Here is a 27,809-nt window from a genome sequence, read left to right on the forward strand (position 1 = left end):
ACTGAATATGCAAGGATTATGCTCGACAGACGCTGAGGATTTATTGAACTTGAATGACTTGACTTAAGTTCAAAGGTCACAGAAGGGGGAGACACTTTCAGTATTAATGTTTCAAAACAGAGAAGGACATTGCGTCAGAAGTAGGGATGACACAAGCATTTGTGCAAGACGGGTGGTTCAAAAGTTTAGAATCCCTTCTTGAAGATTTCCAAGTTGATGGCCACCCTTACATCTTTTCATAGCCACCAGCTTGGATGGCTTTAAAAAGGAATTGGGCAAATTCATGAAGGATAAGGCTATCCATTTCAGAGAGGAGCTATTCTGCTCATGTCTTGCTCATCAAAGAAACAGAACAAGCCAGTTTTTGGCAATCCTTCTCCCATCATTGTTCAAATACTGGTGCAATTATTTTACTTCAACAATTCTATTTAGGAGAGAGAAAGAAACACACATGTTACCCTCATGAATGCTTGGTGAGTTGTGCAAGTAACGTTGTTGCTGTTGTAAATGCTGAGGCTTCCAGAAGTCGTTTCAGATGTACCATTATAGGAAAAATAAAACCTTGCTGCGGTATCTGGCCTCCTGCTAACATCCAGGCTTAGATTATAAAGCAATACTGTAAAAAAGTGGAAGAGAGGGGTGAAAGGACAACATTAAGAGGAAGGGTTTGGAAAGTAACTTCACAGAGGTTTTTCATATTTATTAAATTGATGGCAAATACTTTAGAATGCCAGGCAGGCTTTCAAAAGAATCATTTTCAAATCGTGCTAAAAAGTATTGTAGAATTTTCTTTCATACCTTCAGGAGGTCAGCAGTATCATTTGCACACTTAAAAACAACAACAATTGTGCGTTCTCATGAATGAATTGATGGGGAAACCCCCGATTCTTTCTTTTGTATCACATATACTGCTCCCACCATCTTATTCTAGTTAATTTTTCTCCATATTGTTGGTCTAGCCACTTTGCTGTTGCCTGGAGAGTTCCTGCTATTCACTCCACCCTCTGTGATAATCAGGAATAGCTATGGTCTTCTCTCAACCTACTAGATGCCATCTTCTGCCTCTACAGTAGAAGAAGAAGAAGAAGAAGAGTTTGGATTTGATATCCCGCTTTATCACTACCCGAAGGAGTCTCAAAGCGGCTAACATTCTCCTTTCCCTTCCTCTCCCACAACAAACAATCTGTGAGGTGAGTGGGGCTGAGAGACTTCAGAGAAGTGTGACTGGCCCAAGGTCACCCAGCAGCTGCAGGTGGAGGAGCGGAGACGCGAACCCGGTTCCCCAGATTACAAGACTACCGCTCTTAACTACTACACCACACTGGCTCTCAGTAAGCATCATAATGCTGGGTCCTCTCTCATTGGGCTTGAACCCAATCTGAGCCTTGGCAACCTTAGCATTATACCCTGTGCTCTCAGCAACAGGGGCTGGTTGATTATCAGAATAAAGCCATTCTGTTTTCTTCTGATAAAGTCTACAGGAGGTGCAAGTCAATGTGGTGACCTCTAGATATTTGTGGAACTCCAGTTCACATCACCTGCAGACAACATGGCCAATTGTCAGGGGAGGGGGATGAAAGTTGGAGTCCAGCAACAACTGAAACGGACCAGTTTGGCTACCCATAGTCTAAAGGGCTAATCCAGAAATCCAGTGTCTCTTAATACCATGTAGTAAAACTTCTGAGAAGCATCTGTTTTGTTCCATGGTATACTAATTGCTAATGTACCAAATAATATGAGCATTTACTTTGAAAATTAAACAGCTACTCAGGATAAGAGTCTAATTAGGTAAATTTGATCCTGTTTATACAATATATATATATATATATATATATATATATATATATATATATATATATATATATATATATATAATTTGCTTTCGTAGATTTTCACGGGTACAGGAATGCAGGTTTTGGTGTCTTCGGGTGTCTTCCCGTGTAAGAGTCGGGGTGTCTGTGCGAAACGTCGCACAGACACCCCGACTCTTACACGGGAAGACACCCGAAGACACCAAAACCTGCATATATATATATATATATATATATGCAGGTTTTGGTGTCTTCGGGTGTCTTCCCGTGTAAGAGTCGGGGTGTCGGCTCATCAATGTTTATAACCTGAATCATATACATACATGACAAACAATTATTATTATTAATATTTCTGTGCCACCTATCTGACTGCGTTTCCCCAGCCACTCTGGGCGGCTCCCAACAGAATATTAAAAACACGATAAAACATCAAACATTAAAAACTTCCCTAAACAGGGCTGCCTTCAGATGTCTTCTAAAAATCAAATAGTTGTTTCTTTTACTGACATCTGATGGGATGGCATTCCACAGGCTGGGTAAAATTATCTAATTTCATCCTCTTCCCCCTGAGAAGGAGTCTAGTTCACCAACACAGGAGCCAGATATATGGAGAAACGTGACTCAAAGAAGTAGGAGGCCCAGGGTTCACTCTGATTGCTTAGAAATACACAATCGCTTTGAGGTCCTCTCCCCTAGCATGGAAGACGAAGAGCAGACTCCATTTGAGGATCTCTCCCTCATTACAGTCGATCAGGTATATGAAGACGAGCAGCAAAGTCAGTCCTCAGGGAATGTGCAGGCGACCTTGGAACGGACAGCTCACGGAAGAACCCCGACCAAACCCAAGAGGAGGCGTGTAGTGGTGATAGGGGATTCCCTACTGAGGGGAACAGAAGCAGTGATCTGTGGGCCTGACAAGATGTCTCGGGAAGTGTGCTGTCTCCCCGGGGCTAAGATCCAAGATGTAACTGAACGACTGCAAAGAATCATAAAACCCACTGACAAATACCCCTTCCTCTTGGTTCATGTGGGAACCAATGACACTGCAAGCAATAGCCTCCAGAAGATCAAAAGAGACTACGAGGCTCTCGGCAGGAAATTGAAGCAACTAAATGCACAAATTGTCATCTCATCTGTCCTCCCAGTTGAACGACGTGGCCCAGGGAGAGAGGGGAAAATAGTGGAAGTGAACAGCTGGCTTCGCAAATGGTGTAAACAGGAACGGTTTGGATTCTTAGATCACGGACTGCAGTTTCTTGAAGATGGACTTCTGGCAAGTGATGGGCTGCACCTCACAACGGTTGGGAGAAATGTTTTTGCCAAAAATCTCAGAAACCTCATCAGGAGGGCTTTAAACTGACTAATGTGGGGGAGGGAGACAGTGCTCCTGAAGGTAGGAGTCTATCAATTAATGAAGATGATCATCCAAATGTCATAGACCAAATGGAGCAAACAGCACGCGGACCTAGTGGTGGGAGGAAAAAATCCTTAAATAAGAGACACGGGGGAATGATTAATGGACTTCAATGTCTGTACACTAATGCGCAAAGCATGGGAAATATACAAGATGAGCTTGAGCTCTTGGTACAGCAAACTAAATATGACATAATAGGCATCACTGAAACCTGGTGGGATAAGTCCCACGATTGGAATGTAATAATGGGGGGATACAATCTATTTCAGAGAAACAGACCAGACAAGAAAGGAGGAGGAGTGGCGTTATATGTCAGGGATGTGTATACCTGTGAAGAGATCCAAGATTTAGATCCTCAAAGCCAAAGTGAGAGCATTTGGGTCAAAATTAAGGGAGAGAAGAATAACAGAGACCTCATTGTGGGAGTTTACTATAGATCCCCAAGCCAAACGGAGGACATAGATGATGCCTTCCTGGAACAGATGGCCAAGCATGCAAAAGGAAGGGAGATAGTAGTAATGGGGGACTTCAATTACCCGGATATTTGTTGGACGTCAAACTCAGCCAAGAGCATAAGGTCAAACAGATTCCTCACTGGCCTTGCAGACAACTTCATTGTCCAGAAAGTGGGAGAAGCAACAAGAGGAACAGCCATTTTAGATCTGGTCCTAACCAATGTTGATGACCTGGTTAGTGGGGTAGAAGTGGAAGGATCATTAGGCGCGAGTGATCATGCTCTTCTGAAGTTTACTATACAGCGGAAAGGAGCAGCCAAGCATACTAGGACTCAATTTCTTGACTTTAAGAAAGCCGACTTCATAAAACTTAGGGAAGTGCTGGGTGAGATCCCATGGACAACAATACTAAAAGGAAAGGGAGTTCATTATGGCTGGGAGTTTGTTAAGAGGGAGATACTAAAAGCACAACGTCAGGCAATACCAATGAGACGGAAACATGGAAGGTGCCTAAAGAAGCCAGGGTGGCTATCTAAAGAACTTTTAACTGAATTAAGATTAAAAAAGGATGTGTACAAAAAATGGAAAAGGGGGGAAACCACCAAAGAGGAATTCAAACAAAAAGCCAGCACATGTAGACACAAAGTCAGAATAGCTAAAGCACAGAATGAACTCAGGCTTGCTAGAGAGGTTAAAAGCAACAAAAAAGGCTTTTATGGGTATGTTCGTAGCAAAAGGAAGAACAAAGAAACTGTGGGGTCACTCAGAGGAGAAGATGGTGAAATGCAAACAGGGGACACAGAAAGGGCTGAACTACTCAATGCCTTCTTTGCCTCAGTCTTCTCCGATAAAGAAAACAATGCCCGACCTGAAGAATTTGGAGCAAATGATTCAGCAAAGGAAACACAGCCCAGAATAACTAAGGAGATAGTACAAGAATATTTGGCTAGTTTAGATGTATTCAAGTCTCCAGGGCCAGATGAACTGCATCCAAGAGTATTAAAAGAACTGGCAGATGTGATCTCAGAACCACTGGCAGTCATCTTTGAGAATTCCTGGAGAACAGGCGAAGTCCCGGCAGACTGGAGGAGGGCAAATGTTGTCCCTATTTTCAAAAAGGGGAAAAGAGAGGACCCAAATAATTACCGCCCAGTCAGTCTGACATCAATAGCAGGGAAGATTCTGGAGCAGATCATTAGGCAAACAGTCTGTGAGCACCTAGAAAGGAATGCTGTGATCACCAATAGTCAGCATGGATTTCTGAAAAATAAGTCATGTCAGACTAACCTGATCTTGTTTTTTGACAGAATTACAAGCCTGGTAGATGAAGGGAACGCAGTGGATGTAGCCTACCTTGATTTCAGCAAGGCATTTGACAAGGTGCCCCATGATATTCTTGTAAAGAAGCTGGTAAAATGCGGTCTTGACTATGCTACCACTCAGTGGATTTGTAACTGGCTGACTGACCGAACCCAAAGGGTGCTCATCAATGGTTCCTCTTCATCCTGGAGAAGAGTGACTAGTGGGGTGCCACAGGGTTCTGTCTTGGGCCCGGTCTTATTCAACATCTTTATCAATGACTTGGATGATGGACTCAAGGGCATCCTGATCAAATTTGCAGATGACACCAAACTGGGAGGGGTGGCTAACACCCCAGAGGACAGGATCACACTTCAAAACGACCTTGACAGATTAGAGAACTGGGCAAAAACAAACAAGATGAATTTTAACAGGGAGAAATGTAAAGTATTGCACTTGGGCAAAAAAAATGAGAGGCACAAATACAAGATGGGTGACACCTGGCTTGAGAGCAGTACATGTGAAAAGGATCTAGGAGTCTTGGTTGACCACAAACTTGACATGAGCCAACAGTGTGACGCGGCAGCTAAAAAAGCCAATGCAATTCTGGGCTGCATCAATAGGAGTATAGCATCTAGATCAAGGGAAGTAATAGTGCCACTGTATTCTGCTCTGGTCAGACCACACCTGGAGTACTGTGTCCAGTTCTGGGCACCACAATTCAAGAAGGACACTGACAAACTGGAACGTGTCCAGAGGAGGGCAACCAGAATGGTCAAAGGCCTGGAAACGATGCCTTATGAGGAACGGCTAAGGGAGCTGGGCATGTTTAGCCTGGAGAAGAGGAGGTTAAGGGGTGATATGATAGCCATGTTCAAATATATAAAAGGATGTCACATGGAGGAGGGAGAAAGGTTGTTTTCTGCTGCTCCGGAGAAGCGGACACGGAGCAATGGATCCAAACTACAAGAAAGAAGATTCCACCTAAACATTAGGAAGAACTTCCTGACAGTAAGAGCTGTTGGACAGTGGAATTTGCTGCCAAGGCGTGTGGTGGAGTCTCCTATTTTGGAGGTCTTTAAGCAGAGGCTTGACAACCATATGTCAGGAGTGCTCTGATGGTGTTTCCTGCTTGGCAGGGGGTTGGACTCGATGGCCCTTGTGGTCTCTTCCAACTCTATGATTCTATGATTCTATGATTCTATGATTCTATGATTCTATGACATGTTTCTTAATATATGCTTTTGTTTTCTTACACTTCAAACCCCACTGTGGTCTTTGCATATGAAAAACAACTTTTAATACAGACTAGAAATGGTTTCTAGTCTTCTTTAAAAGATTCTAAATTTGCATCTTTTATCAGTGCTGTCCTTTTTGCCACCTCTGCATATTCCAATATTTTTTATCAGCCATTCTTGATCCTGTCTACTATTGAGCTACGCAGTACAGCTATTGTGCGATGCTTTCTCCTATCTGGAACACATCATTCAGTGCCAAAAATAATAATGGAAACCAATTGGCTTCAGTTTGATAGATTAGTAGGTAATTAAATTCCATTTAACCATCAGCAGTAAGCCATTTAAAAGAAGAAGAAAAAAGAGCAGAGCAATTGAGGCACATACACCATCAATAAAGTATGCTGAGAAATAATGATACAGAATTTAGCTAATAGTTTACCTATGTAACCTGGAACTGTTCGGCCATTATAGCTAAAACAAAGTGTCAGGTGCACACACACAGCTGGCTGTCCATTTAACACACAGTCCAGTTTAGTTTGATTTACTGAGGGAGGATGTTTTAAGGATGCTTCAACAATGACGACTGCCCTTGTCCTGAAAAGCAAGAAGAATTCATAGTCACAATTTTGTAATGTTGATAATTTCGTGTGTGCTGCTTTATCATTTCCACATCCCAAGTTTTGAGAAAACAAAACCTAACTTTAATTGACTTAGGAGCCAAGCCTGCGATGGTAAAATATTGTTTGGCACAAGATTCAGAGATGTTCGCCGCTCAGATCATTTCTTAGAGATGTTGACACATTGTGCGATTCCAGTGTTCTACAGAACTCGCATTCTGGAGTCACATTCCAGAGCTTAATGACCAAGTTCAGAGCTTAATTGAGAGCTTTATGAGGTCAGCAGCACATGGCAAATTTATTTAATTGCATCTCATAATTCACCATTATGCCCAGTTGTCTCCAATTATGGTATGTGGTGTGTGTGTGTGTGTGTGTTGGACTCACCTCAGCAGCACGGCAGAGTCTGACAGGAAAGCACCAACTGCCACATCTGTAGACAGAAAAAAGCGCCCCACAGATTGAAGATGATCATTAGTCACCAGAAAACTTTATCTCATGCACAATCCCCTTATTACTTATTCACCTCTGGACTGCATTATGTCACTCTTTGCACATTATTAATGAGAGGGGATACGAGGATACATTAAGCCAACATATATTATCGGAACTTCCTAAACAGAGTCATAGAGATGGAGCTGCGTTGCTCTTATTCTTGGCATTAAAATAATTCCACAGTCATTGCATCACACCATATAGTTAAGCGGCTGCTCAATCTCCATTCTTTATACCTCAAGCATTTTTGGAGACAGGGTGGGAAAGAATTTTAATAAAGAAAAGAATGAATTACATTTAAAAACTGAAAGGCTAACCTCTTTGTTCTTCTGTGTTTTCCCTTTCTGAAAACATTTTTTTTAAAAAAAATAAAATTCTGTTACGATAAGCAGCCTAGCCTGTGCATAGCTACTCAGAAGTAAGTTCTGCTAAGTTCAATAGGGCATGTTCCTGTTCAAGAAGAACGCAGGATAACAGTACTGGGTTGCAACCCAGTACTTATTTCCCTGGGACTAAATCCCATTAAATAGAGTTCACTTCTGAGTGGAAATGTATAGGACTGCACATTTAATGGCCTTCCCATCTGACAAGTTGCTACTATCTTTAAACAAATTCAGTGCTGTCAACAGTGGGCAACAGGAGAGGAAATCATTCATAGGCACCATCACTACCAATGCAACATGAACCATCACAGAATATTCCTACAATTTTAGGGATAGTGGGATAGTTGGGAACTGAAATTAATTCACTTTCAGGCATTCTGATTATTTGTAACCTTCACTGGTTCTGTTGTTGTTTCGTTTTACTAATCTTTTATGGACTTTAATGTTTTGTGAGTTGTTGAGTGTTTTGGTGATGTTGTTTTCCTGTTTTGCTTTATTAGTTTGCATCCTGCTTTCAAGGATGTTTTAAAGAAGGGTGGGTACGAAATACAGCAAAGCTCGTTCCTACTGCTTTAAAGAAACAAAAAGCAAAGCAAAATGCTCAACTCACCTGAATATCCATTGTTGTCTACATCAATTCTCCCAGATATAGACTGACCAAACATTCGTAAACTGTTGCTGATCTGATGTCCTTGTATCCTCTAAAAAAATTTTTTTTAAAGAAAAAGACTGATATTTTTAGTACAGTGGTACCTCGGGTTAAGTACTTAATTCGTTCCAGAGGCCCATTCTTAACCTGAAACTGTTCTTAACCTGAAGCACCACTTTAGCTAATGGGGCCTCCCGCTGCTGCCGCACCACCGGAGCACGATTTCTGTTCTCATCCTGAAGCAAAGTTCTTAACCTGAAGCACTATTTCTGGGTTAGCGGAGTCTGTAACCTGAAGCGTATGTAACCCGAGGTACCACTGTATATCTAAAAAAAGTTTTGGAGGAATACTCCCCCCCCCGTTAAGTACCATTAGTGACTACAGTTAACCAACAATGGAAAGTACAGTGGTACTTTGGGTTACAAACTTAATTTGTTCTGGAAGTCCGTCCTTAACCCAAGGTGCGCATTCCCTACATAGGCCTCCCGCGGCCCCGGAAGTGGATTGTGTTCATATCCCGGGGCAAAGTTTGCAACCCGGAACACCTACTTTTGTGGAGTTCATAACTCCAAGCATTCGAAAGCAGGACTGGTCGTAACCTGAGGTACCACTGTAAGTTAAATCAATTTTGCCAACAAATAAGGGATGAAGAACCAGGAGCCCTCTAGATGCTGCTCAAGTCTCAACATTCTACAATTCCTGGCAACATTCCTTACTGGCTGTGGCTGATGGGAGCTGGAGGGCTTGCATGTGCCTCACTGGGAATGGTGCTTCTCCTGTGGCTTAGTGCTAGTGTTAACCTTACAACATTGCAGCAAGGCCTGGCATGATGTGCTGCTTTCACTGGACCCCATTAAAAGGACCACTGGACCAGACAACATCTTGGGTTGAATCTGCCTGCTGCTTAATCATAAAAAGCTCTAAGCAGCTTACATAAAAGATACATTAAAATGAATTGATAATAGCCAGAATTTAAAAACATGTTGACCAGTTGACCATATATATATATATATACATACATACACACTCGTACCTTGGATCCCAAATGCCTTGGTACTTGGCATCCGAACGCCACAAACCCGGGAGTGAGTGTTCCAGTCTGAGAAAGTTATTTGGAACCCAAACGTCCGACAGGGCTTCCACAGCTTCCGATTGGCTGCAGGAGTTTCCCGCAGCCAATCAGAAGATGCACTTTGGCTTCTGAACGTTTTGGAAGTCGAACGGGCTTCTGGAACAGATTCTGTTCGACTTCCAAGGTACGACTGTATATATATAAATGAAATTGACTGTTTAAAAATGTATGTTATAAAACTAATTAAGAAATGTTCCAAGATGCTGAGGCAACCTGAGGCCTCCGGTGACAAAGATGGATCCAAAAGCATCCCTAGACTGCACACCTGGTCCTTCAGAAGGAGTGTAAGCACATTCAGTTTAGGCAATTAACCAATTTCTCAGACATGGGAACCACTCACCCAGACTTCTATTAATGTCCCAGATACTTCCAGTCCCAATTTGCTTTCTGTCTTTTTGCTACACAATCTACCGAGTTGTGGAGGAAGACTGAAGCAACAGTAGCTTCTAACTTTCTAACAAATACTTTCTAACAAATGAATGGCGGCAGCTATAGTGAGTTATTTCCTTTCTCCCTATCTCTTCCCTCCTCTAGTGACCTCCCATTCCCACCCCATCTGTTTGTCATTTCGTATTTCAGTGACCTCTTGGGTTGCTGGCAAAAGCATTGCCTCAAAAATTGCAAGCCTTCTAGGCAGAGACAGTGTCACTTCTATGTTCCTACTCGCTATGATGACAGCATCTCTGCTAAAACAGTCATAAAGGTAAAGGTAAAGGGACCCCTGACCATTAGGTCCAGTCGTGACCAACTCTGGGGTTGCAGCGCTCTTCTCGCTCTATGGCCGAGGGAGCCGGCGTACAGCTTCCGGGTCATGTGGCCAGCATGACCAAGCCACTTCTGGCAAACCAGAGCAGTGCACGGAAACACTGTTTACCTTCCCGCCAGAGCAGTACCTATTTATCTACTTGCACTTTGACATGCTTTCGAACTGCTAGGTTGGCAGGAGCAGGGACTGAGCAATGGGAGCTCACCCTGTTGCAGGCATTCAAACTGCCAACCTTCTGATCGGCAAGTCCTAGGCTCTGTGGTTTAACCCACAGCGCCACCCGCGTCCCTTAAAACAGTTGTAGTAGTGGCTAAAACAGACCTACCTGTGAGAAGGTTGGTGATATCCCATCTTTCCTGCCATTATATATGTAAATTGCGCCCTCCAAATCGTTTTCCTGTGGAGCCCCAATGGCTACATCTGTTAAAATAGATGTGACATACTTCAATGCAACGTTATGAAGACGCATTAGCATATTAGCTACACACTCATTTTAATAACGTTTACTCCAATGCATGGTTTGTTTGGGTTTCTTGACAGGAAAGTAAAGATTTGCTCACACCAAGTGGAAAGATGGCAATATCTCATCACTATTAGCTGTTCACGGAACAGTGGCATAAATTAGTGCAAGGATAGTTGCTTGACAGGGTGGGAGTGAGGGAAAGCAACATTGGACAAAGAAGCTCCAGGGTGGTGGAGGAAGCACATAGCATGCTTCAGTTTCTGTTTGTCTTGCTTTGTATTGCCATCTTCTCCCTGTAGTTTCATGTAAGGACAGGATTTCAGGACACACTTCTCATTTGCTCTGTTTCTCTCTAAGAAGCACAGCTTTGCTTTCACAATTTGATCTTATTGGCCTGTAATGAAGGGAAAGTGATGAAGAGAGTAGCTGCCTCTCTTGCAAACACTACATTTCTATTCAGGAAACATTCCTAGTCTTATATCAGTTGTAAATGCAGCTGGGGATTACAAAACACACACACACACACACACACACACACACACACACACACACACAATTTGCAATAGCTCTTTATGGTCTCATAACTGAACTTGCTAGAGCTATCTTTGTATAAAGGCTTCGCAGGAGCCATACCAACACCCCCCCCAATAGAATCATCAGCTTAGCTACACTCCTCATGACCCCTGGACGAGGTCAGCATCTTTAGCCATGCAATCTTCAAAAACAGAACACCACAGCCATTTCTTGCTTAGACTTCTGCAAGTCATTTGTGGTCAAAGCCACTGCGGTTTTCTGTAGAATGTAATTCTATTTCTTTACCCATAAGCCCCCAAAATTGTGTTTCTCTAGTTTAATGCTGCAACCTGTCCCAAGTCTCCAGGTTAAAACAGGATAACTAGCAACTTAGACATCGTTATCATCAGTCAGACAAAAACTTACTTTTGCCTTCAACTTTCTCATTCCCCCTTCCTTGATAAAAATATCTGCCTATGCTCCCTGCCCCCTTCATGGATCACTGCCTTGCCGTGGCGAAGGGGCTTGAATAACTCAGAGAAGCTATGAGCTATGCCGAGCAGGGCTCCCAAGATGGACAGGTCATAGTGGAGAGTTTTGACCAAATGTGATCCACCTGGAGGAGGAACCGGCAAGCCACTCAAGTATCCCTGCCAAGATAACTCCATGGACAAAGACAACAGGCATATAAAAGTTATGACGCTGGAAGATGAGCCCCTCAGGTCAGAAGGCGTCCAACATGCTACTCAGGAAGAGTGGAGGACAAGTACATGTAGATTCAGAGCTGATGAAGCGGCTGGGAAGACAGGAGTGCCTGGCGTGCTCTGGTCCATGGGGTCACGAAGAGTCGGACACGACTAAATGACTAAACAACAACAAATGCTCCCTGCCATCTTCAAGTACAATGTTTCACATTAAAAGCTTCCCACTTATCTAGTTAGAGCCCAATTCAAATATTGCCTAAAGGCTACTGTAGCTTCTGAAAAATCCTTCTTTACATGGTTGGGCTCTTGAAATCACATGGTATAGCATGGGAGAGCCAATCGTACAGGCCTTCAGAATTGTGCATCTACTTATCAAGTCGCCACATGGACCAAATGGACGAGAGACAAATGCATGCTGCAAATTGAAACCCCTGCCCTCCACCACTAAGTGGTCCCTGGTGAAAGGGGTCAGTTTGCACAGGGCAGGCGCACACCTCCAACAGCCTGTGCAGACCAAGTCTTAGCTTGACAGACTGTTGGTCTGCCTGGCTTACGTTGCTGGTGACAACTCTCCAGAATTTCCAACAGCAGACTCTCTGTGCCCTACCTGAATATGCTGGGCACTGAATCTGGGACTTCTGCATGCAAAGCAGATGATCTATCACTGAGCTACAGTTTCTCCTTATTCTCTCTAAAGCCCCATCCCCCAAATAATTTGCTACTTCCTTCATGGTTCCCTTCCACCATACATACAAACCATACAGACACCTTCTCATGCCTATGGATGATGGTTTGTGGATTTCTTTCCAGTACATATTGCAGTTAACATCCCAAAGTTTCTAAGTTTACTCATGTTTCCCACGGGTATCTTTAAATATTAAGGATTACTGTATATTGTAAAAAATTCACTGGGTTTTTGGCATGTTCCTTAACATATAGTTCATTTTTTTCTGCTTCCATTATTTCAATAAAATCTGAAAGTGGGGAACCTAAAATATTAAAAGTAACACATGTGCATAGTTTATCATTCCACTTTAAAAAGCCTGCAAGAGGTGATGAAAGGAGGTGTGTATAGACATTTCTAACTTGACTAAGGTTTGGTAGAAAAAAGAGAAGAGGGCAATAATTTCCAGGAAGTAGCTCTAGTTCAATATCATGCAGTTTTACCTACAAAACAAATGTTAATTAAGCAGATCCAGAGGAGAGTGTGAAATGTAAATGTTGTTTGAGTTGCCTAGCAAATAAATTTAGATATTCAGTACATTAATGTGCATGAAACCTGAAGACGATAAGAAACATTAATGGCTGAGAATGAAAGTCATTATGCAAGTGATGCCTAAGGGATATGATTAAATCAAAATGGCAAGTAGTACAGATTAAAGCAAATTAAAAACAATGTCAAACAAAAACACATTTATTTAGCAGAGGCTGTAGCATCACCACCAGCTGAATGAAGCACAGTTACTGAAAAACCAGACTTGTTGGAAAGGTCCATGATTTATTGAATTTGATAGTCATGTAAGCGCTGTGCTTCCCACTAGCTTAGATACGCTTTTACAGAATTAGGCAGATGCATGGATGATGGGCCTATCAAGAACTATTAACAACAATGGGGCTCTGAAGAGAGTGATAGATGAAGGACTTTGACTGTGGCAGTACAATCAATGCAGGTATATCCTAAGGCAAGACCAGGGAAGACAGCAGCCTCTCTCTAGAGCAAAAGATTCCCTTGAACTTGATTTAACAAATTTTACTTATCTTCCCTGCTTTTGGGGGGTTTTTAATTAAAAAGGTGTCTTGAATGTTCTGGGGGCAGCTGGAAGAAGAGTCTAACATAAAGAAGATGTGAAGAGATCAGTGCAGACTGAATAAAGTTCTCTTCCACCCCTAGCCTTTATTCATCTAAGCCAGGGGTCAGCAAACTTTTTCAGCAGGGGGCAGGTCCACTGTCCCTCAGACCTTGTGGGGGGCCAGACTATATTTTTTGGGGGGGAAAACAACAACAACGAATTCCTGTGCCCCACAAATAACCCAGAGATGCATTTTAAATAAAAGGACACATTCTACTCATGTAAAAACACACTGATTCCTGGACCGTCTGCGGACCAGATTTAGAAGGCAATTGGGCCGGATCCTACCCCCAGGCCTTAGTTTGCCTATGCATGATCTAAGCTCTTCAGCCGAGCTATTAAAAAGTAAGGAAAAGTAGGTCTCAATCTTTATGCCTTGGTGGTTGCCACACACACACACACACCCAAATCGGGAGAACCATCAAGTTTTCCTTCTTAAAATAAAAACAGGATTCCTTTGGCAACCCTGCATGCTGCTTAGGTTAATCGCTGGCCACCCATCCCTGCCCACAAAGCAAGATTCCCCAAGTGCCTTGCCTGCTGCCCCCTTCAGGAATGCATGCTGGCATACTGAAGTCCCCCTTGCTTTCTGTTCTAAGGCATCTCCACCTCTTCAGCATTCCAAGGATTCCTAGCCTATCTCCCATCCAGGGACTGCTTAGCTTCCACAAGTAGGATTGGGTGTTTTAATGTTTTAATGGCCATCAGTTCTGCAGCCTACTTAAAACTGGAGAATGTTAAGAGCTGTATGTAGCCCCTGTAGGCCAGCTGCTTGGTGGCACCAGTTGAACCCAAGTTTGCCACCGCTCTCTGAATTTAAACCTTCCATACATGCCCAGAAGCACTCTGGATGAGGTTAACAGGTGAAGCCACAGGAAGCTTGCTTCAAGTATAGTAGTACCCCACAAGTTTTGGGAGGACTGTCCACTGCAGATCTATAACCTATGATTCCAAAATAAGCAGTGTTATAATCACAAGTATGGTTTCAGGTCTTCCAAAACTCATTTCTGAATGAACTTTCAGAATTTCTTCTTCATATATGGATACCTGAAGTCCACAGAAATGATTGAAAAATGGTCAGTGGAATCTCTGTGACAATTCTGGTGGATTCCGCTCTCATTGGTATGAGACAGGATACTTAGTTAACATTCATTTTACACCTGACACTTCTTAAAAATCTCTAAGCAACCAATTAGAACTTTTGTTATGAGTAGGGTGCTTAAAAGGTAAATGAAGGTAACTAGTTTTAAGTAAATTGAAACTTATTTATGCGCCTGAGCAGTTTTATTCCTACAGAAAATTCAGAGACATAAGAATAATAGTCTTCATGATTACCTAAATCTCCAAGATTGTTGTTCAAATAGCTAAAGTAAATGATCCAAGCAGAAAGAGAACTGGAATGTGTTGCTTCAAAATGCCTCGCACTTTTTAAAACAAAGCAGAAACAGGACTTTTATTTACGAAAGAATTTTTCAATCTCCAGAATGGTGCATTATGCACACAAAATGCAGAAACTGAAAATATTTAGCAATTAAACAAGTGAACATCTCACAGCCCACAACACAAGCCAGGCAAAGGGAGGTTAAGTTAAAGGAGGCTGCAATCATATACAAACTTTGGTAATCTATTCTGAACTCTGTATGACATAAACACACAAATCATTTTAAGTTCCATAATACCTAGTTTTAAATCATTAGGACATTATACCTTCAAAGCCATCGTTATCCATGTCTCCTAAATTGGCAATGGCATCTCCAAACCTCGCTGCGTACAAATCACTCCCAGCCAGTGCCGTCTCCAGCTCCAGCATATTTCCTCCCTAGAGGAAAAGAAATAATAATTCTACTTTGTAGCAGGGCTCCTATTGTATGGGGATACAATTAAGGAAAACACTTCAGAAGAGAAACAGTCCATGTTGAAATCTTCAGCATATGGGAGACCAACATGCTACACACACAAGAACAACACATTACCTTCCACAAGAGTGTTTCCATGTGAAACGTGAGCCAAAGTTAACTACTTGGAAACCAGTGAAACTTGGAGCAAGAGAATTAATTGCATACTTGATATATAGAGCAATATATATAGAGCAATATATAGAGAGCAATATATTATTGTTTCTGTACAGTGGTACCTCGGGTTAAGTACTTAATTCGTTCCGGAGCTCCGTTCTTAACCTGAAACTGTTCTTAACCTGAAGCACCACTTTAGCTAATGGGGCCTCCTGCTGCTGTTGTGCCGCCGGAGCCCGATTTCTGTTCTTATCCTGAAGCAAAGTTCTTAACTTGAAGCACTATTCCTGGCTTAGTGGAGTGTGTAACCTGAAGCGTATGTAACCCGAGGTACCACTGTATTGCCATCAGCATAAAGCCTTTATTTGACTCATTTTGACAGATTCATATGAAAACCTGCTACTCTTCATATATTGTTCTACCAAAGCCAGGTTAACTGTTTTTTTTTGTTTTGTTTTTTTTTGCACTATATGGCACACAACAGCCTTATTCACTCAATCCCTCTCCCTTCCATACCTGTACTGTGTGAAGGGGAGAGCAGGGGCAAGTCTTTAGCCCTGTTACTTCCTGAATGTCCCTGTCATTAGTCCCTCTTTGTATGGTGGGGGAAGAATGTCTGCATCAGGGAACTTGTTCTATAAAAGCAAGCTTCCTGTGCAACTTACAATGCTCATCTTCTACAGTATCGGGAGGTATTTAATGCTTGATGTTTTCATTGTGTTTTTAGATATGCTGTAAGCTGCCCAGAGTGGCTGGGGAAACCCAGCCAGATGGGCGGGGTATAACAATAATCATGGGGAGAGTCAACTTTAACAGAGAAGTTCACCACTACAGACTTTCAACACCTAATATATTTGTTTTTGGGGTGGGAGGGCTGCAGGTAGGGATGAACAAATCTATGAATTTCAGTTTCTCATTTCTATGGTCTTTTTTGAGTTCTCCACATTTCTGAATCAGTTTTCAACTTATTATTTTCTAGAAAGGTATCATAAAAGCTTGTCAGCATTTCAGGACAAATTTCGCCTCATGCAATTTTCGTATGCAATTTTGCTTAAAATGGTTTTCCAGCAATTTTCCTTAACATAAAGTATTTTTATGCACACTTCCCCCTGTCATACAGGCAATCCCCCCCACTCACACGCATTTTACTCGCGTGTGACTGCATATTCCAGACAGGCTTCAGTTCCTTGCCCTTGCTTAAATTGGTCCTAGTCTTTTCAATACATGCAGGTATCAATGAGATAAAGTGTTTACTCGTAACATATGATGGGACAATGACTGCACAAGTGTTGCTATTTTTTTCTGGTAGGTTTTCTGTGATAAAATGAGTGAAATTCATCAGGGGACGCTTTCCCCATCACCACATCCCGATGCCAGAAAAACCTTTGCTCATTACATTCCCCCCTATAGGAAGTTGTCAAAGGCTCAAGAGCCCTGTGGAGAAAAGCTGGTCCTATGAACAGAACATCAGCCACCCCTTGGAATCAAACTACCAATAAAGCAATACTTACGGAGCCTGAGTTGATGTAAACATACACTCTTCCTTCTTCCCGGACTTTACTGTGCATTGGGGCGCCAACCAGTAAGTCTGAGAGCCCATCCCCATTGAGATCCACAGCGCAGACAGTAGCTCCAAAATAAGAACCAAGCTGGCCATACACAAGAGAGAGAGAAATAATTAGCTAGTCCTCAAGGTGAAAATGCTGCAGACAACAGTCTCAACTTTTAAACAATGCATTACCTTTTTGCCCTTTAATTCAGACAAAATCGAAAGCTTTTTCCGCTCGATTTTAAAAATGTATGCCTAAAATAAAGATAAAGAAGTTAACTGGGTATGTGGGGTGAGGGGGAAGCATTCAACATGCAGTAGAAAGAGGCAAACCAAAACCAGTTGGCCAAGAACAGCACTTCAACTCTGCATTCAAGCTCAAGGAGCTATCGACTCAATACCCTCCCTTTGGCAATGGCAACATCTGGTCACCTCCAATAGCAGGGATGGGGAACCTCAGGCCAGGGCACCAAATGTGGCCCTCCTGGCCTCCCCACACGGCCTCTTGATTCTTCTCCTCACCCACACCCACTGTCTCTAGGTCACATCCCTCACCAGCCCTACTTTGCACCATCCTTGAGTATGTTTGTTTACCGGGCTGGAATGTGTCCTTGAAATCTGGCGATGCCCCCTTGCTTGCCTGGGTGGAGGGATGTGTGAGCACGCGTAGAAACTAGCCTGCTGTACAAATTTGCATTAATTGCTCTGCCCATTTTTGCCTCTGATAGGCTCCACTTATCATTGGTACACATTCCCTAGAAAGCTGACCACAAGGCAACTCTGCACACAAGACCAGTGTTTTCATGCTGCGTCTTTTTGCTCTCGATGCTGGGCTTTGTTGCAAGGTCAGCTATGTCCAGAGCTTGGACTTTTAAGCTGAATTTGGTTTTTTTTAAAAAAAAAAGTTATCCACCCCCACCACGGAATACAGTAGTCGTACCTTGGATCCCGAACGACTTGGTGGACATTTTGGCTCCTGAATGCCACAAACCCGGAAATGAGTGTTCCGGTTTGTGAATGTTCTGTGGAACCCGAATGTCCAACGAGGCTTCTGTGGCATCTGATTGGCTGCAGAAGCTTCCTGCAGCCAATCAGAAGCTGAGCGTTGGTTTCCGAACATTTTGGAAGTTGAATGGACGTCCGGAATGGATTCCATTCGACTTCCAAGGTACGACTGTTCACAGACTGCACCATTCCCTGCTGTCCCTTATCAGATCTGCTTTGCAGCTCAGCAAAAGCCTCCCTCCACCTTGGGTTAACTACAGCTCTCTTCATGTGTTATGCACAGGTGAGGGACAAGTGTGGAGGAAGCAGCTGTGGGGCCAACAGGGCAGCAAGTAACGCTGCCCAAGGTCCTTCCTTGCCTGGGAAAGTGGAGGGAGACTTGCAGCACAGAAGTTATTCTCAGCATGACAGTAGAGGCAGGGCTAAATGTATAGCCCTGCAGGTGTGCCTCCATCCGCTGCCTTCCTTTACTGCAGCAAAGCAGCACATGGCTGACAGCTCAGAGGTGTCAACTCCTGCAACTTCTGTTGTTAAGCGTACACAGCTTTGAATGCCATCATCCACTTCCCAGCTCAAATGCAACATTGAGAGCTGCGGTCATAGGGACAAACAAGTCATACATATCAATCTGATTCTTGTTACTTGGCTGTCATGGAAGCTCTGACAGCCAACTCTCTTTTGCCGCTGCAAAGTGCAAATTCCTTTCTCATCATTGTGAGAGATGTGTATACATGTATATATTAATTCTTACTTTACCAGTCTGCTCCTGCTGGGGTGCACCGCCAATTACTTCAGAACTATTCCACGACAGGAAATGACCAGCTCCAACAGAGTAGCCTGTCCATTAAGAGAGCAGTGAGAGATCGCGGTAAAGGTCCCGGGTTCTATGCAACATTCCACCCAATCCCCAATAAATGAATGAAGTTAAGGAAATTATTTCATTTAATAAATTCTTCAGTGTTGATTCACACAGCTATCTTGGATCAAGACAATGGCTTGAAAAAGCCAAAACAGGCTCAGCTGTGTATCACTAGATATCTGGTTGTGCACACCCAACACTTTGTGGAAAATTCAGCTTTTGGCATATCACCATTAATGCCATTTTGCAAGCTGCTCTGCTGAAAGCTCGACACGGTGGCTGGGGGTAAAGGCACATACTGGCCCTTACCTATTGCAAGCTAACAGGCACATATCCTTTAAAAACACTTGTCAAAAAAAGCTGCAAGTTCATGCCTCAGTTTTATTTCTCCAGCTGTAAAATGGGAACTACTTTCCTATTAGGACTGCTATAAGGAGGCTATTCCACCACCCCCTGGCAAATAGAAGGGGAAGAAATGGAGGCAGTGAGAGATTTTACTTTCTTGGGTTCCATGATCACTGCAAATGGTGACAGCAACCACGAAATTAAGAGATGCCTACTTCTTGGGAGAAAAGCAATGACAAACCTAGACAGCATCTTAAAAAGCAGAGTCATCACTTTACCAACAAAGGTCTGTATAGTTAAAGCTATGGTTTTCCCAGTAGTGATGTATGGAAGTGAGAGCTGGACCATAAAGAAGGCTGATTACCGAAGAATTGATGCTTTTGAATTATGGTGCTGGAGGAGACTCTTGAGAGTCCCATGGACTGCAAGAAGATCAAACCTATCCATTCTGAAGGAATTCAGCCCTGAGTGCTCACTGGAAGGACAGATCCTGAAGCTGAGGCGCAAATACTTTGGCCACCTCATGAGAAGAGAAGACTCCCTGGAAAAGACCCTGATGTTGGGAAAGATTGAGGGCACAAGGAGAAGGGGACGACAGAGAATGAGATGGTTGGATAGTGTTCTCAAAGCTACCAGCATGAGTTTGACCAAACTGCGGGAGGCAGTGGAAGACAGGAGTGCCTGGCGTGCTCTGGTCCAGGGGGTCATGAAGAGTCGGACACGACTAAACGACTAAACAACACCAAGCCTAAATGCAGTGAAATGAATTGGGCATGTGCTTATACAGAATGAAAGGGAGAGAAGAATATCACTGAGATTTATTAAGATACACTAAGCATATTCAGAAGGGTCAAGGCAAGTTTGCTCATCTTGAAGATACATGCTGTAATCCAGTAGGGAAGATGCATGTGGGCATTTCTCTCTCTCTCTTTCTCCTGGATCAGGTCAGACATGCATTGGGATGCAAGGTTTCCAAATGCAATCCCCATTTTCCCTCCACAGAGCAGACTGGGATGAATTTTCCTGCCCTTAATGCAGTATGGATGCTAACATCCTCTCAGTTTGCCCTCTTGGGCCTGCTAGTTGTGGTCAACACCTCATGATGCACAACCATCTCTGACTACAAAAATGAAACTTACTCAAACCCTTCATGTCAGAACAATCACAATATATTTATATTTTATATTTCCTCTGGGTTTCCTCTGTCTAGAAACCCAGAATAAAAAGAAGTCTGGATGAGCCCTTGTTTCTGTTCTCACAAACAAGTGCTAACAGGTTTCCCCCCTAGCATTTCTATCATGAATAGCAAAAACAATCATAGATAGCATGCTTTCAGAAACTGTATTAAACCAAAGTTTCATATGAAAGCATATTGACAAAACATATTTCAGTTACCTAGATAACTCCCAGACTTTACTTGATTATTGTCGTCTACATACGAAAGGAAGGTATTTGCTGTTTTATTGTATACAAAGATGGATCCAGTCCAATAATATGATCCTGGAGCTCCCATAATAATTAAATCCTGGAAGAAAACAAAAAGCTTAAGTCTTAAGTTCTTAAAGATAATCAGAGTGATTCATATTTATTCCTGCTCTGCTTTAAAGCCTGCAGCATTACCTAGCCCTAGACACATTTGTTCAACTGGTAACGTCATTCAGTAGGTACAATCAAGTCAAAGCCCATTATCTTTCTTTTTCTATATTTGAAAATATACCAGCTCTTCCTCTGCTAAAGATTATGTCTGCAAGCAACTCCAAATGGGCTACAAGCTAATGAAAAACCGCCCTCCTCTGCAGATTATTTAAGAACTCATAGTTCTTATACAGAACATAAAGATGCGCAGTGAGGTACAGTGATCTTTACAACCCCAAAGGGAATGCTTTCAGAACTTATTACTGCTATGGATAGGTTAAATCTGAATCAGGCAATAAAATCTTATGTTCCGTTATATTATTTATATCTTTTTTGAAATAAAGAAGGTAAGTCTATATTAAAAAAAAAATACAGCTCATGGTGTGTGTTAAAAATTGTGCTGTGGAGTACTCATTCTGCTCCAAAATACATTGCCTTTGGAACAGTGGTCTGTAGTTTGGCTTACACTGGCAATGACGCAAGTAGTCATTTATACGATTGCACCTGAAGCATGACTGCATTCTTCAGGAATGGAGCAGAGCCAGCTCATAGGTCAACCCTGACTCCCTTGCAATTACACGGTGAAGCTATGGGACCAAAAAAATAATAAAATAGCAGCTGTAGCTGCTGTATAATAAGGGCCCCAGCCATGTGACACAATGACCTGTGTGTTGAACACAAGGTGTGTGTGTGAGTGAGTGGGGGAGAGCTTTGGCATAGCAACATGACAATAGTGCAGTGCCACAGACTGGTTGGATACAGAGGAATGGTGGGAGTTTCCAGCTGGGGAACCCCCAAGGGAAGAAGGCTCAGAGCTGGGGGATTATTGTTCGGATGGGTCTTGGGAGAAGGTGGTGTCAGAAGCTGAAGGGGTAACAGGGCTTAGTGAGCTGGGAGAGTCTGTGGCAGAGAGAAGTCCAGAATCAGAGGCTGAAGCTGAAGCAGGAGAGTAGGATGAGGGCAGCCAAGAGGCAAAGTTGAGTCAGGCTGGTGTAGAGTCGTGGGTGTCTCCTGTTGCGATGAGCCCCCTTCCTCATCTCCCAGAACCAGAAGAGGCATGAAAAGGGTGGAGGAGAGGTTGGTTTCACACAGGCGCAGTCTCCAATTGCTTGGGGAAAGGAAAGGAGCAAATGGCTATGGGGAGGAGGGGACTTTCAGTCTCGACAACTGTGCTTTGCACAGACACTACACCAAGTATGTGCAGATTGTGTTTTTGCCAACAACTTGAACGGTGTTGTTTACTGCCAGCTCACTCCTGACATGCAGTTGTGTGGAATCTCTGTTTAGAGCCCAAAGGCAGCCCTCCTGGCCTCGGTACGTGGTGCTCCCCACATACAGAAATCTCCCCGGGCATACCCCTCATTGGCCCTGCTTCACTCCTTCATTGGGTGTTTTTGCCAGGCTGAAATTTGCCTTTGGACTCAGACAAAGCCTCTTGCTTGCCTGGACAGAGAAGAGTGTGTTGTTCCACTTCCTTTTGCCTCTGGACCCTGGATGCCTCCTCAGAAGGCAATGTGGTTCTCAGTCTACAATGAGACTAATATACAATGAAAGGAAAAAACACACACATATCCAAAGCTTTAACAGAAAAGCAATATTTTTAAAACACACACCTCTGTGTAAAATGACATTATCCCAGCCTGGCATGATCCGTATTTGTCTCCGTATTTGCTCCAGTAATCTGAATATTCACAACAAAATATAGGGTGGGGGTGGGGACAGAGAGTATGTATAAACAAGCAACTGAAAACAATAATCCTCCATGAATAATATCACAAATTCTCCACAGCTGTTTGATAAAGGAGTTTGGGATTAACTAGAACTCCTGGCATCCAACATTGCAAGGCAATATCCCACTTAATGATATCAGAAGAATAAGGGATTTGAAAAGGGTCCTATTCGAAATGTATTGTCATTGCTCAACCTTGCTTTCAAAGCTCTGGTTTAAAGGATTCCAATAAAACCGGCAAACTCATTTTTGACACAGTTCGTTCTAATCAGCTAGAATGCCAATGTCACTGTTTTTAACAGGCTTCGCAGATAAGACGTGTTGGTAGTTTCACTGCTGTTTCTTCCCCTCCCATCTATAATTTCAGGAAATCGCTGGTAGGAAGAACTAGAGAACTTTATGCGAAGTGATGGCACAATGTCAAAGTATGGATCTAAAGCAGTGTTTCCCAAACTTGGGTCTCCAGCTGCTTTGGGACTACAATTCCCATCATCCATGACCACTGGTCTTACTAGCTAGGGCTGATGGGAGTTGTAGTCCAAAACAGCTGGAGACCCAACACTGATCTAAAGAAAGTCAAGGAGTGCCTTGGCAAGCCACCACATGTCCCAGTGAGAAACACTTTGCTCATTCCTAGTCACAACCCTTCCTGAACCTGGTGCCTTCCAAATGTTGCTCCTGTCATTCTTGGCCAGTAGGGATGATGAAAGATATAGTTCAAAATATCTGGAGGGAACCAAGTTAGGGGAGGCTGGTCTAGAGTCAAATGTGGGAAGCAGAATAGAAGGAATCAATTTCCTTCCATCCTGCACAATGAACTGGTAGGGCATGGTTTCTCCAGGGCATGTGCTGTATCTAAAGCAATGGTGGTCTAGTATTGTCAACAGCTCAACTCCACTCTGGACTAAAGTTCAGGGCAAGTATTTTTTTCAGGGAGAATCAGACTCTGTTGACCGAGTCTCTAAGGCTGTTGCCTCTCCTGCCTTGGGGATATCATGCAGGAAACCACTCCAGGGGGAGAATAGCTGGGTTGCTTCTCTGTCCCTCAATCTCCCTAAAGGTTCCAACATGGCCTCCTATATAGATGATGCCTGAATCATTGGGTAAGAGGATTAAAAAAAAATAACAATAAAGCCATGTTTGTAATCATAATCATTGTATAATCAACACCCATTATAACAGTGCATTTAAAAGACCTTGCCTCATTGTTGTTAAAGATTTTTTTTTGTTTTTCATAGCAATCATGGCAGCCTCAAAAAAGCTTTTAAAAGTTGGAGGACAGCATTTGGCTTTCCCAGTTATAGAATGTTGAGCCTTTGCTTGCTGCAAATGAGTGTTTCTCATAAAGCATCATTTACTTCTATCTGTCCAGCCGCACCGACACTTACCCATATAGCAAGGACATATTCTTCGACTCAGCAGTGTCCGAAAATTGGAAGGTATCTCATAACAAATGCCGTAGGGAAATTTGTGCGCTGAGATATAATATACATTTTTCCATCGGTGTCCACAGGCCTAATTAAAGACAAAAAGAAAGTGTGATGATCACGAAGGTCGCCTGAAGAGAAAGCACTTAAGACACAAGAAACTGCCTTTCACTGAATGGGACCATTAACTCATCTGGCTCCATGTCATCTAGACAACCTGGCAAGCAGCTCACCAAAATCTCAGACTAAGCTTCTTACCCAGACCTCCCTGGAGATGTCAGGAATCGAACCAGGAAACATCTGCACGAAAAGCACTGAGATATTATCCTTCCCCCAAATATTGGGGAATGTAAGGCAGTACTTACAACAATGGATCCATTTTCTCCTGGCTGTCTTGACAAGCTCACCCCGAACCACTGATCATCTCTTTCTTCTATACAGGTTTTCCCACACTTTTCTCCTTTTGGGTCACCTTAAACCAGAAAGAGAGAAAAATTAGCACACGCATAGCCATCTTTCAGAACTTATGGACCACATGTCCACTGCCTTCCTACCCTTAATAGGCATAATTCAAAGTTCAGCCAGCATAGCGATGTTATGACGGTGCAACATTCACATTGCACTAGATAACTTTTAAGGTGATTGCAAGCGCTTGACCATCACAGCGGTGCCAACGTAAGCAGGGGTGGTCTCAGGCCACGGTGAGAGATGAGCAATGAAATGAGCTGCTTCTTGCTTAGTTTGTTCCAGCTTCCTAAGTCACACTTACAAAACGAATGGCATAAGCAAACACAGTCCTATTGGAGGCAACAGGGGTGGTAGAGGAAAGGATTTATTTTCCCGTGTTACAATAGGAAAATCATTGTACCATCCACTCACAAGGAGGAGGTATCAGCAGGCCCATGGAAACACCCAAAACCTGCGTAAGTACAAAATAAATGCTTCTGAGGGGAGAGAAAAATAACCCAATGAAGGCCAAGCACAATCTGCTCACCACAGAATGATGCCTGAACTGTTGCAGAGGGAGTGTAGAGGGAAATGGAAAACCAGGGTAATATTCTGGGAAAGGACATGGCTGCCTGGCTGAACAAAAGCTTTCTACATTGCTGTGATGATTCACGTTTTTAGAAAACCTCTATACTCGAAGGAAAACACGTGATAAGAGTGCAATAGTACAAAAAGGAGGGAAACTCTTAGTTCACTACTGAAAGAGATCCCAAGATAAAAAAAATGGCAACAAGTCCCATAGCAGTCTATGAAGGAACTTATTCCATCATCATGGAAGGCCGAGGGCCTTCTGGCGGTTCCCTCATTGCGAGAAGCAAAGCTACAGGGAACCAGGCAGAGGGCCTTCTCGGTAGTGGCGCCCTCCCTGTGGAACGCCCTTCCAGCAGATATCAAAGCGATAAACAACTACCTGACATTCAGGAGACATCTTAAGGCAGCCCTGTTCAGGGAAGTTTTTAACGTGTGATATTTTATTGTATTTTTGGTTTTTATGGAAGCCACCCAGAGTGGCTGGGGAGGCCCAGCCAGATGGGCGGGGTATAAATAATAAATTATTATTATTATTATTATTATTATTATTATTATTATTATGGGGCTCTCCTACCACCGGAGACCAGAGACACACCCACCCATCTAGAGCTTTAGCTACAGGTAGAAACTCACCTACCAGCTGGTTTGATCAGCCAGTCTAGAACAGTTTTATTTTATATATTTTTATTTATTGAATTTATACCCCACCCTTCCTCTCAAAGCACCCCAGGGCAGGAAACAATAAGCGATAAAAGAATAAAACACATTCAAACAATTTCAATGCAGATCTGGAAAAGATCTCAACTCAGAAGGCTTGTTGGAAGAGTTTTACAAACTCACATATTGAGATGTGCAGCATGGGGCTATATTACTCTGCTCTACTGTCTAGAAAAGTACCGGTGAGAACTTTGATGAAAGGAAACCCTTTTTTGTAAACAGAGAGGTGAAGCTAACAAAGAACAAACGGCATGTGGATATCATTTCACTTGTGTTCATGGCAAAGCCATTACAGATGTATCTTTACCACCTTAGTTCATTAACTGTGTGCAAAAACCCAGCAAGTTCACAGCCTGTGTAATAAAAAAAAAAAAAAAAACATCCTCTGGACAAAACTAACAGAAAACAAGAACTGGGTTTCTTGGATTTCTAGAGAAATGTACGAATGTTTTTGGTGGCAACTACAGGGGATGCGGGTGGTGCTGCGGGTTAAACCACAGAGCCTAGGACTTGCCAATCAGAAGGTTGGCGGTTCGAATCCCCGTGACAGGGTGAGCTCCCGTTGCTCGGTCCCTGCTCCTGCCATCCTAGCAGTTCAAAAGCACGTCAAAGTGCAAGTAGATAAATAGGTACTACTCCGGCGGGAAGATAAACGGCATTTCTGTGCGCTGCTCTGGTTCTCCAGAAGTGGCTTAGTCATGCTGGCCACATGACCCAGAAGCTGTACGCCAGCTCCCTTGGCCTATAAAGCGAGATGAGCACTGCAACTCCAGAGTCGGTCACAACTGGACCTAATGGTCAAGGGTCCCTTTACCTTTACATGGGACACAATGATTTCTCTAATGAAATGTGAGGCAAATTTACGGGGTTGCCCTCTCCCCATTTTTTATACCAATACAATCAACTGCTTGTAGAAAACATATTCCAAAGTACCTATCATTTTCAGAGAAAGTTTACAGAACAAAGTAGCACAGAAAGACAAAACAGGAAGGGCATGCAGCTGCCTCCAACATAAAAACACTTGACAGGTAAGGAACTGTAAGAACTTAAGAAGCACCGTACTGGATCAGGCCCAAAGCCCATTGACCCAGCATCCTGTTCTCACAAGTGGCCAGCTAGATGGCTATGGAAGCAGTACTTGAGCACAACAGTGCTTTCCCCTACTTGTGATTCACTTCTGTGGGACACCACATTTTGCGGGTAAAATTGCCTATGCTGAGGGAGTATGATTATATCCACTAGTGAACTTGGGTAGTTATGTGCCTATCTGTTTGCAAACAAAATGGAACCATCCAAAAAAATAAGGTATTAAGATCTCAGCTGCACTCTTGGTGTTCCAGTTTCAAGCTGTCAGGCTTTTTAAAAAAATAAAAATTCATTGCTCATAGCAGTAACATTCCTACATAAAACCGAAAAGCAAAAAAAAAAAAGTGATAAAATCTTATGCGTCTGGTGACTAATTCTGAGGAGACTCTTGCAGAACCATGACCTTCTCACCCCTACTGCCAACAGACGAGCCAATTTGTAAATGTATTTTTGATTCATTTCCTCAACTTGAAAATGGAAAAAAATGGAAAGCAAAAAATTAAGAGTCACGATTTCAGATTTAAGCTTATGTGCTTGGGATTTTACAGACATATCTTTTGGGGGGAGGTGGGGGGGAGACTTGCACACAGACACACATGCATGCACACATATACATGC

General features: G+C 42.9%; 1 protein-coding gene across 2 annotated transcripts in view; it reads right to left on the reverse strand.

The window, feature by feature from the left end:
• The window catches only part of ITGA4 (integrin subunit alpha 4), a 57,323-nt gene that overhangs the window by 21,650 nt on the left and 7,864 nt on the right, over positions 1 to 27,809 (reverse strand). For both annotated transcript variants that reach the window (XR_014213976.1, XM_082200842.1), the window contains exons 3-15: positions 24,716 to 24,822; positions 24,312 to 24,438; positions 22,808 to 22,875; positions 20,955 to 21,084; positions 19,107 to 19,192; positions 17,543 to 17,605; positions 17,313 to 17,450; positions 15,497 to 15,608; positions 10,585 to 10,679; positions 8,323 to 8,413; positions 7,222 to 7,267; positions 6,657 to 6,811; positions 459 to 616 (exon numbers count right to left, since the gene is read on the reverse strand). Coding sequence is in view for 1 of the 2 variants with exons in the window: in XM_082200842.1 (XP_082056968.1) it covers positions 459 to 616; positions 6,657 to 6,811; positions 7,222 to 7,267; positions 8,323 to 8,413; positions 10,585 to 10,679; positions 15,497 to 15,608; positions 17,313 to 17,450; positions 17,543 to 17,605; positions 19,107 to 19,192; positions 20,955 to 21,084; positions 22,808 to 22,875; positions 24,312 to 24,438; positions 24,716 to 24,822 (1,376 nt within the window). In the remaining variant the exon portion in view is untranslated. The remainder of the gene's footprint in view (positions 1 to 458; positions 617 to 6,656; positions 6,812 to 7,221; positions 7,268 to 8,322; positions 8,414 to 10,584; positions 10,680 to 15,496; positions 15,609 to 17,312; positions 17,451 to 17,542; positions 17,606 to 19,106; positions 19,193 to 20,954; positions 21,085 to 22,807; positions 22,876 to 24,311; positions 24,439 to 24,715; positions 24,823 to 27,809) is intronic.

Source organism: Podarcis vaucheri (genome assembly GCF_965113315.1).
Source record: "Podarcis vaucheri genome assembly, chromosome: 1".
Lineage (NCBI taxonomy): Eukaryota > Metazoa > Chordata > Lepidosauria > Squamata > Lacertidae > Podarcis > Podarcis vaucheri.